Here is a 15,275-nt window from a genome sequence, read left to right as displayed (position 1 = left end):
AACTTAGAAAAACAGTAAACCAAAGTTCATTCAAGTAAACGAAAGGTTGTTCAAGTCAACCAAAGGTCTTTCAAGTAAATTGAAGGTCGTTCAAGTAAACCAAAGGTCGTTCAAGTAAATCGAAGGTCGTTCAAGGAAATCGAAGGTCGTTCAAGGAAATCAAGGTCGTTCAAGTGAACCAAAGGTCAACCTTTAGCAGCGGTTGCAGCTGCAGCTCGTTTGAAGAAAGAACATTCATCCCCGTCGCTGAGCTTTAGCTTCAAATCCTGTAAAAAAAAAAAGTCTGCGTTCAGCGAGAACGTGCAGGTGGGAGATATAAAGCAGCCCCGAGTCTTAAACACACGTCCTGCCTATCTGCAGGAAACATGCCGACATGCAGGAGGCCCCGCCTCCCCGATTAAACTAAGCTGCGCTGCTTTCCACCGTCTGCGAGCCCAAAACACGAGATGTGAGAATCACAATGACAGACACAACGTTCTACTGCTGACCCTCCTCTGATCCACTCATCATTCTCTCCTCCGCAGGCATCGACACGCCGGCCTCTTTAGGAAAACGCGGCTCACTCGTCAAGAGGAACAGGTCTGGCTTCACGCGACGGGACGAAGACGAGCCGGAAGCAGACATCCAGGGTGGAAAAGGTTCAGCAGGAAACTTTATGGTTTCAACGTTGGGAATACGCTTGAAAAAAAAATCATTTTCAACATAATCGCTCACAGAAACACGAAACAGGAACCTGTCTCCTTGATCACAACGTTCTCTGTTTTGTAGACGATTTAAAGTCTTTGACACGAGTGGAGATTCAAACAGAGGAAAGCTGCAGAAGAAATCCTCTTTCTCTTCTTCATTAAAGCATTCTGTGCTGCTGCTGTCTGATGGAATCTACTCCAGGACCCAGCAGCCTTTTGAACAAATGTGCAAATGTTCCAAAATACCCTCAAATATCCTCAAACATCCTCACACATCCTCACTTCCCCAAACGGTCCAGGCCCATGAAACAACAGCTGTTCTTGGGTTGAAGTGTCAGAGAAGACTTTTATTTATATAATATGTATTTTAACTGCTTGACGAGAGTCTTCATGCGAGCGGGGCTTTTTGATGTCGACGTGGAGGAGATTAGCTCTCGCTTCACCTCTGTCAGATTCAAGCTTCTGTCTGACAGCTTCTCACTTCAGAGGAAATCCATATCACACGTGAGCTGTGTGTGAGCGCATTCTGGTTCTTCTATCTTTGTGAGAACTCGCTTCAGTCCTGTGAAGGTCCTTCAGTAGTCTTAAAGATGCCTAACTGGTGGCAGGGTTAGGGTCAGTGGTTACCCTCCATGTTCACAGGAAACATAAGGTATCTTTTCAAAAATAAATTTCTCATGTAGGGTTACGTTCAGAGGCAAAAGGTTCTTCCAGGGAAAAAGTGATTTGGGTTAATGGTGAGCGTGTGAGTGCAGGACGTTGGCAGGAAGCTAAGGATCTTGTGTACAGTGAGAAATATATAACGCTCCTTATCTTCCATCTTCACAGGAAACATACGGTGTCTTTTCAAAATAAACTTCTCACGTAGGTTTACGTCGTCTTCAGGGGGGTATTCTTTGTACGTGGTTCAACAAAGTTGATCAAATGTCCTATTATCCATCTTAAATTAGCGAGATGATTGACATCAGGCTTTCCCGGTTCTTCAAAGGTTGACCCGCCCTCAAACAGTCTCGTTCATTCGAACCAGACGTCATTCATCTGGATAAATGCGCGTACCCGCTCATCTTCAGAAGGGGAGGAGTCGAACACAGATTCGATGATCGTCAAACGCGAGAAAGAGCGTCTCTTCTCTCCGTGGAGGAGCAGGAGATTATCACGACTACATATGTTGAATTTAAGTCCATAATCATGGCAAAGTCTAATGGTGCGTTCACATCCAATGCGTAGTGAATATTCGCAACACTTCCTGTTTGTGAACGCAGCATAACGCCGCCCCCACTGGTCGGGCTAGAGTCACATAAGCATCACAAAATATCAAGTTGTAAGTGTTGGGAAAATGTATCGGCTAATTTTAAGTGCCTCATCACCCAAATCAATCAGACTACATTTATTTAAATGTGCCTGCTGGCGAATTAATATATACTTATGAGGATATATGTACTGTATGCGCATATACATGTATGTGTAGATTACCATATAACCAGGAGTTTGAATCTGTGTATGGGCGGATCAGTACCTTAACAATTTTCTACAATAATGATATGTATGGTGTACTAATAACACTGTCATATAATTATGAGTGCTTTCAACACATCCATACATTTCTTAAGCGCTAAATAAACGTTCCAAACAGCGCGGCATGCAGTGGCTTTCCTGATGTTCTCCACATCGCTGACACTGTACAGACATGTACCAGTCGCAAAAAAGCTCAAGGCTGTGATGAAGTCTGTGAGACACTGATCCAGTCTGCATACAGTATGTGATCAAGTCTGCATACAGTATGTAAGACGGGCGATGCTCTGCTGCGCCTGTGGTGTTTAATGTACGACTCAAGGAGGTCTCGGCAGAATCTAAAGCGCTGCGTACAGGAAGTCATGATGATGTGAGAACGGATCTTGGCGATCTCAAAGAACTCTCTCCCTATAAAACTAATATAACTAATATCGCTCCTTCATCAATGAGGAAGTGAGCTGCCTGATTTCACTAAACCTGCTCTGGAGCAGGTTAAGGGATTTCGATGTGTTGCTATGGTGATTTTTCTAAACTTGCTTCGAAGAACCGAAAAGCCTGACCTGCGTCATATTATCCTGAAAACGATCCGGCTAACTAGGTAAACCAGGTACGAAGAATAGGGCCCAGGTTTACTGACGCTGAACAAAAACAACAAATTGGTTTTAGTTAAGGGAAACGTTGTGGTTTGCGTTAAAACAAGTATTGCGTAACTTCGCAAGCACTTAATGAAGCTACAGTGTTTCACACGGGACACGAACAGCGGTTTCCTGGGTGAAAGTCGCACATGTGTTTGACCGCCCGGACGTTTTGCTGACGTAGAGGAAGATTCAGAGGAAAACAAATGTCAGAAGGATTCATCTCTTTAAAAAGCAAAGTTAACCCGGGTTCAGGTGAACTGCTGATGCAGCGTTAGCAGCGTGCAGCTCCTCTGCACTGGGCCACTGGGCCACTTCAGAGTCAGACACTTCGGCCGCGTCCTGCTTCAGGAGCCTCTTTCAGTCCACATATACCGACCCAAACGTGCATTGGTTGCAGTGATTCACGGTTTATTAAACACATACGTATTGTTTCATTGACTGCTGACTCGTGGCTCCTCTTAAAGGGCCAGTACGTCTTCATGCTGGAGCAGCTCCCGCTTCACGGCTCGTGTTTGTTTCCTCTTCAGTCCGTCTTAGTTTCAAAGTGTTTCTTCTCAGAGAGGAACTGGAACCCCACAAGCCACTTTGCATTAAGTTCTCCATTATTCTTCCTCTTAAGCCTCACAGTGCTTTTCCCCTGAAAGTGTTAAAAGGGAGGGTTATTGTTATTGTTGTTGTTGTTTCAGCTTCCAGGGCCCTATTCCTCGTACCTGGTTTACTGAGTTAGCTGGATCATTTTCGGGATATGATGAGGTCAGGCTTTTCGGTTCCACGAAGCAAGTTTGGATAAATCACCATAGCAACACATCGAAATCCCTTAACCTGCTCCAGGGCAGGTTTACTGAAATTCACTGGATAAGCTGGCCACTCCCACCGGACAAAAAAGGCAGCTCTCTTCCTCATTGATGAAGGAGCAATATTAGTTATATTAGTTGTATTTGGAGAGAGTTCTTCCAGATCGCCAAGATCAGTTCTCACATCATCATGACTTCCTGTATGTGGCATTATCGATTCTGCCCACAAGGAATCATTTATTTACAAGACCTCTTCGAGCCGTATATTGCGAACACCACACGGCGCTGCCGAGCATCGACTGTCTCACATACTGTATGCATTGCCTTGCGCTTTTTTGCGAGTGGTACATTTCTGTACAGTGTCGACGATGCAGAGAACATCGGGAAAGCCGCTGCAGGCCATGTTGTTCGTAACATTTATTTGGCGCTTAAGAAACCTATGGATGTGTTGAAAGCACTCATAATTATATGACAGTGTTATTAGTGCACCATACATATCATTATTGTAGAAAATGATTAAACTGGACTCATGATTAGAATATTTATCACTGCTTCAATTGATTGAATTTCTGATTGTGAATAATACATACATACTGATCCGCCCATACACATATTCAAACTCCTAGTTTTATGGTAATCTACACATACATGTACGTACACATATATGATACATACGCGCATACAGTACATATATCCTCACAAGTATATATTAATTTGTGCACTACTGCCAGCAGTCACATTTAAATAAATATAATCTGATTGAATTTGGTGATGAGGCACTTAAAATTAGCCTATATATTTTCCCAACACTGACGCATTGAACTTGTCTGATATTTTGCGACGCTCATGTCTCACAGTGGAGGCGGTGTTAAGCTGCGTTCACAGCAAACGCGTTGCGAATATTCGCAACACGATTTTGCCATGATTATGGACTTGACTTCCTCATATGCGTTCATGATCATCTCCCGTTTCTCAGTGGAGACAAAAGAGGCTATTCCTCTGAGTTTATTTGCCATTGTAGCATTTGAAGATCATGTAAGCTGTGCTCGATTATTCCACCTTTTGAAGAGGAACGGGCACGCACAATTATCCAGATGACTGACCGTTTGAGGGCCTTTGAGGAACCGAGTAAGCCTGACCTCAATCATCTCGGTAATTTAAGCTGGAAAATAGGACATTTGATCGACTTTGTTGAACCAGGTACGAGGAATAGGGCTCAGCTCTTCTTTCTGAGGAAACACGCTGACTCGATTCCCCTTTAACGGGACATGGAAACACAGAATGGATCTCACAGCTCAGTTCTGCTCATTTAAATGTGATTCAAACACGTTGCTCTAAACGTGAACACAGAGAGAGAAATCCTGTTTTTATGGAGAGACAAAGAACTGAGTCTGGAGCCTCTTCAGAGTGTAAAATGGTGTTTGACTCCACCGCACTCTTCCTGCTCTTCGGCCCACCACACGACCTTCAGTCACTTCAACCTCTGCAAACAGCTCCCGATGAGCAGCCGGACGTCCTGCAAATGCTGCCATTATGTGCAGGTGTGTGTGTGTGTGTGTGTGTGTGTGTGTGTGTGTGTGTGTGTGTGTGTGTGTGTGTGTGTGTGCTGAAGCGGCTGAAGGACAGTCCTTCTCCAGCACAAAGTGCTGACTGGGCTTCTCAGCCAGGCCATTTCCTCCATTTCCTCCCCCAGCAGCGCCAGGAGAGCGGGGAGCTGAACTTGTAATTCAAGGCTTTTAATTTAGTGGACTCGTTCCCGTGTTTTGGTTCATGAGGTTCACTGCCCACCAGAAGGACGACGGCTTCAAGTATCAACAGTGTTTCTTGGCCAGAAAGATCATGAAATTATGAGTATCTCCTGTGAACACGTTGATCAAAATTATTTAGATCACAAATTAGAACTTCGCCTCCTTATGTTATAATATAATAGTGTATATATACATGTATATATATATATATATATATATATATATATTATAATATACAGTATATATTATATTAAATATTATAATATATATATATATATATATTTTAATATTATAATATTATATATATATACCTCCAATCTGGAAACATCTCATACATATATAATATATACATATATGTGTATATAGATATATATATAGATATATATATATATATCTATCTATATATAGATATATAGATAGATCTATATATCTATATCTATAGATATAGATATCTATATATATATATATATATATATAGATATCTATATCTATATATCTATATATATATAGATATATATATCTATATATATATATATATATAGATATAGATATCTATATACACATATATGTATATATTATATTATAATATATGTATACCTCCAATCTGGAAACATCTCATATGTCAATATATATCTCAAGGACTCTGTTCATCTCTTCTAAAAGAGGTTTCTTGACATCAGACTTTATTTACTCATCAATCTTCATACTGCTTGTGTCCATCCAATTAAAAACAAATTTTTCAGATTTTTTTAGAGATAAGAGAAACAAATGTGCAGGCAATAAAACGGACAGAAAGACAAACGTACAAGTTCTGCATTTTTACTAAAACGAACATCTTCTGCACAGAAATGTTCTGTTCCAGAAAGAACTGTGTAATTAATCATACATTATTTTAATTATAGGGAAAGTTTGAGTTGTAATTAAGCCAATTATTAGGATTACTGAGCAATTCTTTCTACATTCATGTTGAACCTTCTGAACATACATGTTCAACTGAAATAGGTCGTGGTTGCAGTTAAATGGAATTAATAAATTAGAAATGTTCCAATTGAACACCTATTTTCTCAATAATTGGTTCTTTTCAGGAATCATCGAAATTAATTATTAGGAAGTTGAGGAAGTGTAAAATAGAGCTCACTGCTCTGTTTTATGTGTTTTGGTAGATTGAAAAAACTTGTATTACTTATATATATATTATTTATACGTATATTTGTATGTCTTCAATATGCAGAATGACTCGAATGGGGAACTTGAAAAAACTGAAAAATGACTCAATGTCAGCTGCATCCAAATACATTTTTAAATTAAATAAAATGAACATTTCAAATACATTCATGCACTTCTGCCATCTTGACGCATTTACAAAGAAACAGTTACTGTTGAATCCATCACCACCGAACACAAACCTGCAATACCACACAAGTCAACGTCTGAATGACGGATAAACCTGGAAGAGAAGTCTGCAGCTCAAGGGGACGCCAGGTCTCTTGTAGCGTTAAATGAAGTTTAGGTGATTGTGAGAAAGAAAAATCAATATCGATCAATATCACCGCTTGACAGCTTCTTCTTCTCTGCACACGGTTCCAGATGCCGGCAGCGAGAGGAGATGTCAGGCAGCACACGCTTTACTGTAGAGATGCTAGGCTACATGCTAACCTCAATGTTAGCACATCAGAGGAAGCAGTAACATAGAGATGCTATGCTACATGCTAACCTCAATGTTAGCACATCAGAGGAAGCAGTAACGTTCATGACTTTGAGATGATAGGCTACATGCTAACCTCGATGTTAGCACATCAGAGGAAGCAGTAACATTCATGACGAAGAGATATAAAGAGGATTTTTGTACGCCTGATGAAGGTTTAGCTTTAGCTTCAACAAAGTCCGACTTAGTTCATGAAGCTAAAGCTCAGGGTGACGTAATCACGGTCGACGAGCGATTCAGATTTTCGCAGAATCAGTCAAACATTGAATTAGAAGATTTATCTTTTAGTCGATCTGCAACTTTTTTTCGATCTGCAAGCTTTTCCTATGACACTTTAAAATATGCATACAAATATGGGATTGCTAACGCTGGTACTGACGAAGGACTCGTTTCATTTTGTTTTAGTCCAAACTATTTAATCGATAATGAAAAGTATTGTCAGCTGCAGCCCTGACCTTTGACCTGAACACCTCTAAAACAAAAGAGCCGTAATCTGAGCATGTTTAGGCTAACTGTTTCCTCTGCTTCCAGTCTTTATGCTAAGCTATGCTAATTTGATGATAAGTGGCACCATCACATGATGTATGCAGGGCTCTCAAGTGTCACGCATTGAGCGTGACTGCCACGCATTTCGGTCTTAAGTCACGCCCTCCCGCCACACATCGTATTTCTCACGCTGAAAAAAACCTCTAGGCTATTTAATGTGCCGCAGCGTACAAACATGACCTGGTCGCGCTTCCCTCACCATGGAGGAATCAAGCACGTCTCCCCCGAATCCCCTGAAGGTCTTGCCGCGAGGTGCCACTCATCAGCCAATCAAAAAAAAGAAATGGGTTACACGAATAGCCAATCAGAAAAACGTATCTGTTGTATCTGGGTGAAATGTAATCCAGCAACCAATGAAAATAAAGCTAATAATAATAGGGAGATATGTCACTCGCACCTGTCTTAAAAACTTGAGAGCCCTGTGTATGAGCCCGGTGTGACGGTGGAAACCAACCAGACTGAGCATGAACCAGCGCATGCTTCCTACAGGCGAGTTAACCCGATAAAGGTTTTAATTCACACCCTCCAGCCAAGCAGAAGCCAGGATTCAGCCGGGGCGTTCACGTGACGGACACAGAAACCGTTTGCACAAAATTAACTCTTTTTTTCTACGATCAGCCGGCTGTTTGACCACTGGCTGATCGCTGGGGACCCGAACCGAATCATGCAGCACGGCGGCGGGTCTGGAGCTAGAACTTTTCTCTGACGGGCAGCTTCTCCCTCAACGCTTCATCCTGTTTCCTCTTCTTTTATTGATTTATTTCTCACTGTAAACAAAGAACTTGACTTCCTGAGAGTCGCTTGCTTTGCTCTCAAAGCTTCGTGTGACAAAATTTTACTTTTAGCACGGAGGCTTTCCTCGAGGAGTCACGGCAACAGCAGCGAACACGCCTCCATTGGTTCAGCTCCCAGTGGCGTTAGTCAGTGTTTCAAGTCTCTTTCTTCTTCTTCTGTGGTTTATGTAGCATGTTCACAACGTATTAATTTTTTTACCTTTATAATTGGTTAAGTTGTCTTTTCTCCCCGGCTCTCGGTCCCGCCCTCACGGACTTTGCTGCTCCATATTGTCAATCAAAGGGTCTTTCTTGGTGAACTGCAGGTGTCTGATGGACCGCCACACCCCAACGTAGCTGTCGCTGAGCGACTGCCCGGCGGAGGTGGCTTTTTCCCGGTGGAGGTGCTCCCTCTGCATCTCCAGTGCCTCCTTCTCTGTCATGACTCGGGGGTTTGGCCCCGCCTCTGCGTCTCCTGTCCACGCCTCTCCGTTCGCCGCCGCCTCCTTCGACCCTCCCTCCGTCTCCACGGGTCCCGGATCGGACCTAGATCCGGCGCCGTCGGCGGGCGCGTCGCCGCTCAAAGGCGGCGGCCTCTCTCCAGGCGGCGCCGCTCCTTCTTTGCCGGCCTCCTCCAGGTCCTCGTACAGGCTCTGCTTCTTGGTTTCAAAGTACTTGACGATGCAGTAGGTGACGGAGCCCACGGTGTTGACCGCCACGCCACCGATGAACAGCCGGGTGGGCGACACGTCACTGAACGCCAGCATGCCGACGGTGATGGTGGCGATGCTCTTCACCACGCCCACGAAGCTGGTGGTGACAGCGGAGTTGATGTAGGTGCAGTGCAGCGTGGTGAAGTTCATGGCGCAGCCGATGAAGACGCAGGAGATGAAGATGATCGCAATGCGGGGTTCCTGCCAGCCCTCGTACGACCACATGTTGATGGTGTCCATGGATATGAGAGAGCACACGAGAAGCACCTGAGCGAGAGACGGGGGTCAGAGGGGTCACAGGTCAGGAAGAGGGGCCAGGAGGACGAGGAGGTGAAGGGAGAGAGGAGAGAGAGAGAGAGAGAGAGAGAGAGAGACAAAGAAAAGAGAGAGGAGTGGAAGATTACACAATTTTTAATCAACATCCTGTGATTGACAAACACAGGACTTTCACTTAGGAGACAATCGTTAGTGTCCAGAGAGAAGACAAAAGAAAGAAGAGAGAAAGAAGAAAACAGGAAGATGAGTTGAGATGAAACAAAAACACAAGAGAAAGAAAAGAATAAAGAAGAGAATGAAAGATAACAATAGAAGAGGTAGAAACAGAGAAAAACAGGTATGACGTAAATAAATGGATGTCTAGAAAGATGGAAAAGACAGAGAGATAAAGGGAGGATAAAACAATGAGATGATGAGAGAAACAAAAAGAGATTATCGAAGAAGCAAGAGGTGAAGATAAAGAGAGAATGACAATGAGAAGTAAAACAATAAGAGAGATCAAGGCGATAGAAGAGAAGATGAAGGAGGACGAGACAGAACGTTGAGATGTAGAGAACAGAAAGACAAACAGGAAGTACAGAAGAGAAGAAGACAAACTGAAAGCAAAGGGAGGGAAAGAGGAGATGTAGAGAAGAAGGGAAATAAAGGAGATTCAAACAAAGAGAGAAACTTCCCAACAAACTCTAGGAATCGAACCCCTAATCCTGCAGGGTCGCCGCCTCGCTCGCCGGGACTTACCGGGGACGCCATGATGGCGATGGCGTACTGCGCCGTGAGCGGCCCATACTCGCTGTCCAGACTAGTCTTCTGGATCAGGACCAGGTAGGAGGCGTGGATGATGACCGCCAGCACGCCGGTGACGTAGCCGAAGAGGTCGCCGGTGAGGTCGCCGGCACCTGGGGAGGCAAACGGGGGGGAGGGTGTTACTCTTTTCCTCTGATCGAGAACAAAGATTGAGTCGTTTTGGTTTCTCCCAGCTGACTCGTTTGAAAACCAGATGCCTGTAAAATGGTCTAAAATATGAACACAGGACTTTCACTCAAGAGACCGCAAGAAGCAGAAGTCAGAGTTTTGTGCATATGTTTTCGGTTGTTTTGTGTCGTTCTAGTTGTTTATCAGCTCATTTTGCTTCTTTGTACTTGTTTCATACCTCCTTTTATATCTATTATTGTATTTGTTTATTGTTTATTGTTTTTATTATATTTTCATATTTTTATTGTTTTGTTTTATGTTTATTGTTTTTATTATGTTTGTATTGTTTTATTCTATGTCTATGTTTATTGTTTTCATTATATTTTTATTCTATGTTTATTGTCTTTCACCGAATCATATTCCTTGCATGTTCAACGCACCGGAAAATAAACACTCATGAATCTGAATTCTGAATCTGAACATGCTTGAGGGCGGGGCTACAAGTTGATTGACAGGTCTCTAGCAGAGGTGTCCTCCTCAGTCCAAATACACGCTCCTCGGCTCCTTATCTTCATCTTTGGGTTCTTTCCCCTTGTATAGTTTTGTGTGTTTGTGCTTTCAGAGCAACATTACGAGTCTGCCGTTCACTAATCCGTCCACCGTTTTGCTCGGCTTGATAATTAAACAGCGAGCACCTTGCTCTCCATCTGATTGGTTCTCCCACAGCTCGGCTTCGTACCAGACTCCTGGATGATTAAAACTGGAGAACGAGAGTAGGAGAGCGAAGGTGGGGAATCAGGAGAGATGAAGAAAGAAGTGTAGAAAATGGAGCAGGATTAGGACAAGAGAGGAAGATGGAGAATTAATCCTGTTTTTAGTCTTTGTTTTATTTTAGGAAACTTCTGCTCGCACCAAAAATCCTAAATGTGTCTCTGGATCAAAGCTGTGATTTAAAACCGCTCTCGATCTAAAACTATCTTTATGTTTATAAAATACACTTCTCTGCCCGTGAATCTACATTTTAAATCAGAATCAATATTGACCATCATAACATGAATATCATCCAATGAAGACAAAGATGCCTTTTTAAATGAGTTGTCTGGTGATTTTATTGTTTTTATTGTTTTGACCAAATTCCATAAAAAGAACAAAACCATCAGTGAATAATCTGCTAACAAGTATCCTGATATCCTGCTTTCACAAATGTGGATTAATCCACTGCTGAAAATAGTCCAGAGTAAATGCACTATTTCCTCCTGTTTGTTTGATTAAAATAGTGCAGCGACCAGCTGATTTAGGAAATCAAGGATTTGTGTTTTTAAAGATTTACACCTTGAGTAGGAACCAATGAGATTGGAGCAGAGCGACACAGACAGGAAGTGAGAGGCGTTGTTGGTTTGGATGTTTTCGTTGTTTGCAATTGTAGAATGAAGTCAGGTTTCTTTATCTGAAAAGAGCCTCTTAGGACTAAGACTGCAAGATCTACTGAGACAAAATCATGATTTGTGAATTTTCAGCTGAATGAAATGTTGTTATGTAATTTGGTTCGGGTTAAGAAAAGTTTGAGTTTTTAACAATGCTTTTAAAAGGACCAGTTTGTAGCATTTAAGGGGTATATTGGCAGAAATGGAATATAATGTTCATGAATATGTTTGTATTAGTATATAATGACCTAATAGTGAGTTCTTCATACCAACAGAGAGCGGAAGGCAGAGTCCGCTACGTTTCTACAGCGGTCCAGAAGGGACAAACCAAAGAAAGAGCCTTTTACATTTTTTCCAGGCGGCAACCTCTGGATCCGCCGAGTGAAGTCATCGACGAACTCAAGGCTTCAAAACATCCGTCCACAAACCAACGAGTGATGTCACCATGACTCCGCCCACTTCCTATACACAGTCTCTGGTTTTACGGGGACCTGAAGGCCACCGTAGTTCTCTACACGCTTAGTAAACTTGCAAAAGTAGGGTTTCGCACTCGGTGGCTCACGTTACCTCCATCCTGTAAAGGGAGCAGTGAGCTGAGGGGGAGTCCGTTGGCTGTAATGCACCACTTCACCACTAGATGTCACCAAACCCCACACACTGTCCCTTTAAGGTCATAAAATCACCCAAATGTGATGCGATGTGTGAGGCGTTGATGATGCAAAGAGGAAACTCAAAGCCAGGATTTCAGTTGGATTTGAGTCAAGAAATACTTTTCTTTCCCCAAAGCCTGAAAACTAGATCATCAGCGAGATTAAACCTAAAATGATGACTCAGTCCATTAGATTCATATTCTGCACATTTCACACTTCATGTGTCGACCCCCCTCCTGCCACAGAAACACTAGGAGCAGCGGCGGAGATTGATTCAGGAAATAAATTATCTGGAGGGGATTTCTTCTTTGTTTATGACTTCAGAATCATTAACGGTAATGGAAAAAGAAGATGTACTGATGGGACACATGATTAAAGGATCTTTACAGAACCAGAAATCAATATTAGCAGTTGAACAGCTTCACATATGAAGAAAAGCTGCTTAACGGTGATATTTAGAGAAAAATATATACAGTTCAGGGTCAGATTCTAGTTAACATTAAAACTTAAGAAGTGAGCTCAGCGGCCCTCATTTAGCAGCAGAACACACATCTCTGAACCGACTGCCTGCAGGCAAGATGCTTTGTGGGCCATGTAGGCGCCATTATATGTTTTACCAAACAGTCCATAATGCCAAAAGTCCACGATGCAACGCTAAACCGGTGAAAAATATATTCTCTATTTAAAAAAAGCCAAAAATGTGGAAAATGTGAGAAAGCTGCAGCAGAGTCTGCAGAATGAAGTCAGAGAGGCGTGTGAGTGCGTTTACCAGCCAGCGCGGCTCCACCGGTGGTGATGATGACGGCGATGACCACGCCCACAGACGGCACGCCATTCCTCAGCACGCACACGCCGATACTGAGCGTGAAGAGTGGCAGGCAGCGCTTGAACACGACGTACATGGGCAGGCTGAGGCCGCGCAGGGACCACAGCGTGAGTGTGGACTGCAGCGTGGAAAGGATGCACACCGGCCCGAACTCCTGCACACAGACACACAACCAGGAGGACACTGGTCACTTTCTGGAGACTTGAACCCGTAACATAACGCAGCTCTGACATCGAAACAAAAAACAGATCTTAAGTCTGAGATTTCCATTGTGGAGACCAGAATTATTTTCCACAAATTGGTGATGAGTCCCCGTAGTGGTGGCTGGTCCCCACAATGTCCTTAAAGCACACACACACACACACACACACACACACACACACACACACACACACACGTTGATGGCTCTGTTAGGTTTTAACATTCATTGCAAAAAAGACAATGTATAATATAATAATAATGCACATATTTGGTCATATATATTAATTCCTATTGTATGATAGAATAATACTTGTATTGGACCTATCAACTCCTCTGGTTGTATAGAAGTCTATGCTTCATGTGTTAAAGCTGCATTCTCTCTCCTGACCACCAGGGGTGACTCCTCTGGTTGTATAGAAGTCTATAGAAATGACTCTACTTATCTCTTGATTTATTCCCTCAGTAAACATTTTAAACATGAGTTTATGTCTCAATCTCTAGTTTAAAGTCTTCTTCAATACAGTATGATATTCATTTAGTAAATTATGGTAATTTAGAGTCAAACAGACCATAAAGCAGGGGATGCTTTAGGGCGGGGCTACAAGCTGATTGACAGGTTGGCAACAGAGACATATCTACGTCACTCCTCCTGAGTCCATATATGGTCACTTCCTGTTCATTGGTTGCAACAAAACAAGATGTTGACGGTGAAATCGTCAACCTCGAGGCTTTATAACGTCCACAAACCAACAGGTGATGTCACCACGACGACGTCTACTCCTTATTTACAGTCTATTTATGTCAGATATTTATCCTGATTTCCTAAATTTATCTTTAATTTTTAGCCGCTCTCTGTGCGTTTTGGCCAAAGATATTTTGATGCCAATAAAGTTAATGAATCATTTCAGTCAAACAGCAACTCAGCAGATCAATTATCCAGTGAGTCATCCTCAATCAATCATCAATCAATCAATCAATCAATCAATCAGTGTCAGTAGCAGGAAAACACCGTTTGACCAGTTTACACTGTAGATCTACTGTTGTACACATTAAATATACAATATTCACATTGATGATACTCCATCACAGATATACAGCTCTACAGCTGCCGTTATTATTTCATCTTTTAAGAAGTATATTCTGTAAGAAATTTAAGTTATTTATGTTTCATTCGGTCAAGTATCATAACTTCTCTTTGGCTTCTGGAGAGAGTACCAATATACTTGTACTTGTGTATATAAATATCTGTTCAGACTAGTTTCATGACAATGTGCAGAGAGAACTATAAACCCTCACGTATTTACCTTGGAGAGCTGCAGGCTGAACGGCGGCACCGAGACCTTCCCGAGCCGCCGCAGGACCTCCAGGGTGAGCGCCGCGGTGCTGCTGGTCAGCAGCTGGATGAGCGTCAGGAAGTTGAAGTGATAATTACTGATGAGGAACTTCAGCAGGATGTTGAGCGAGCCGGAGAAGACGCCGTGCGCCACGGCCACGCCGATCCCCAAGAAACGGCTCTTGAACACCTCCATGGCGGCGAGAGGGAGAGAGACTTATGCGGGGCACATGAGGCTGTGCGGGCCGCTGGTCCGTGTGAGCGCCCCGGGGCCGGTAGGGTGAGTGTCGGGGAGGAGAAGCGAGAGAGACGGTGCGGGGGGTTGGCTTTTACGCACAGCCGCGACCCACGGCTCTTCTCAAACTGCAGTCTTCAGCTTCATCTCGTAAAAAAAAAAATACAATAAAAAAAATGATTTATATTAGTTTCTACTCGCGTCATTATTACTTGTTCCAAAGAGAACACAAAAACAACTGAGAAGAAGAAGAGGAGGAAGAGGAGGCGGAGAAAGAGGTGAGGTGCTTCCCCGGCGAGCAGC

At 43.0% G+C, this 15,275-nt stretch overlaps 1 protein-coding gene across 1 annotated transcript; it reads right to left on the bottom strand.

Moving 5' to 3' along the window:
* Positions 1 to 8,671: 8,671 nt before the first annotated feature.
* Positions 8,672 to 14,933, bottom strand: slc35d3 (solute carrier family 35 member D3; the record flags this gene model as incomplete). Its single annotated transcript, XM_079215122.1, has 4 exons — positions 8,672 to 9,382; positions 10,130 to 10,287; positions 13,147 to 13,357; positions 14,709 to 14,933. 4 exons carry the CDS (start codon positions 14,931 to 14,933, stop codon positions 8,672 to 8,674), a joined length of 1,305 nt encoding a protein of 434 aa, XP_079071248.1.
* Positions 14,934 to 15,275: the final 342 nt, after the last annotated feature.

Source organism: Taurulus bubalis (assembly GCF_910589615.1).
Source record: "Taurulus bubalis genome assembly, chromosome: 3".
In the NCBI taxonomy this organism is placed as follows: domain Eukaryota; kingdom Metazoa; phylum Chordata; class Actinopteri; order Perciformes; family Cottidae; genus Taurulus; species Taurulus bubalis.
This window is presented reverse-complemented; position numbering and strand designations above follow the sequence as displayed.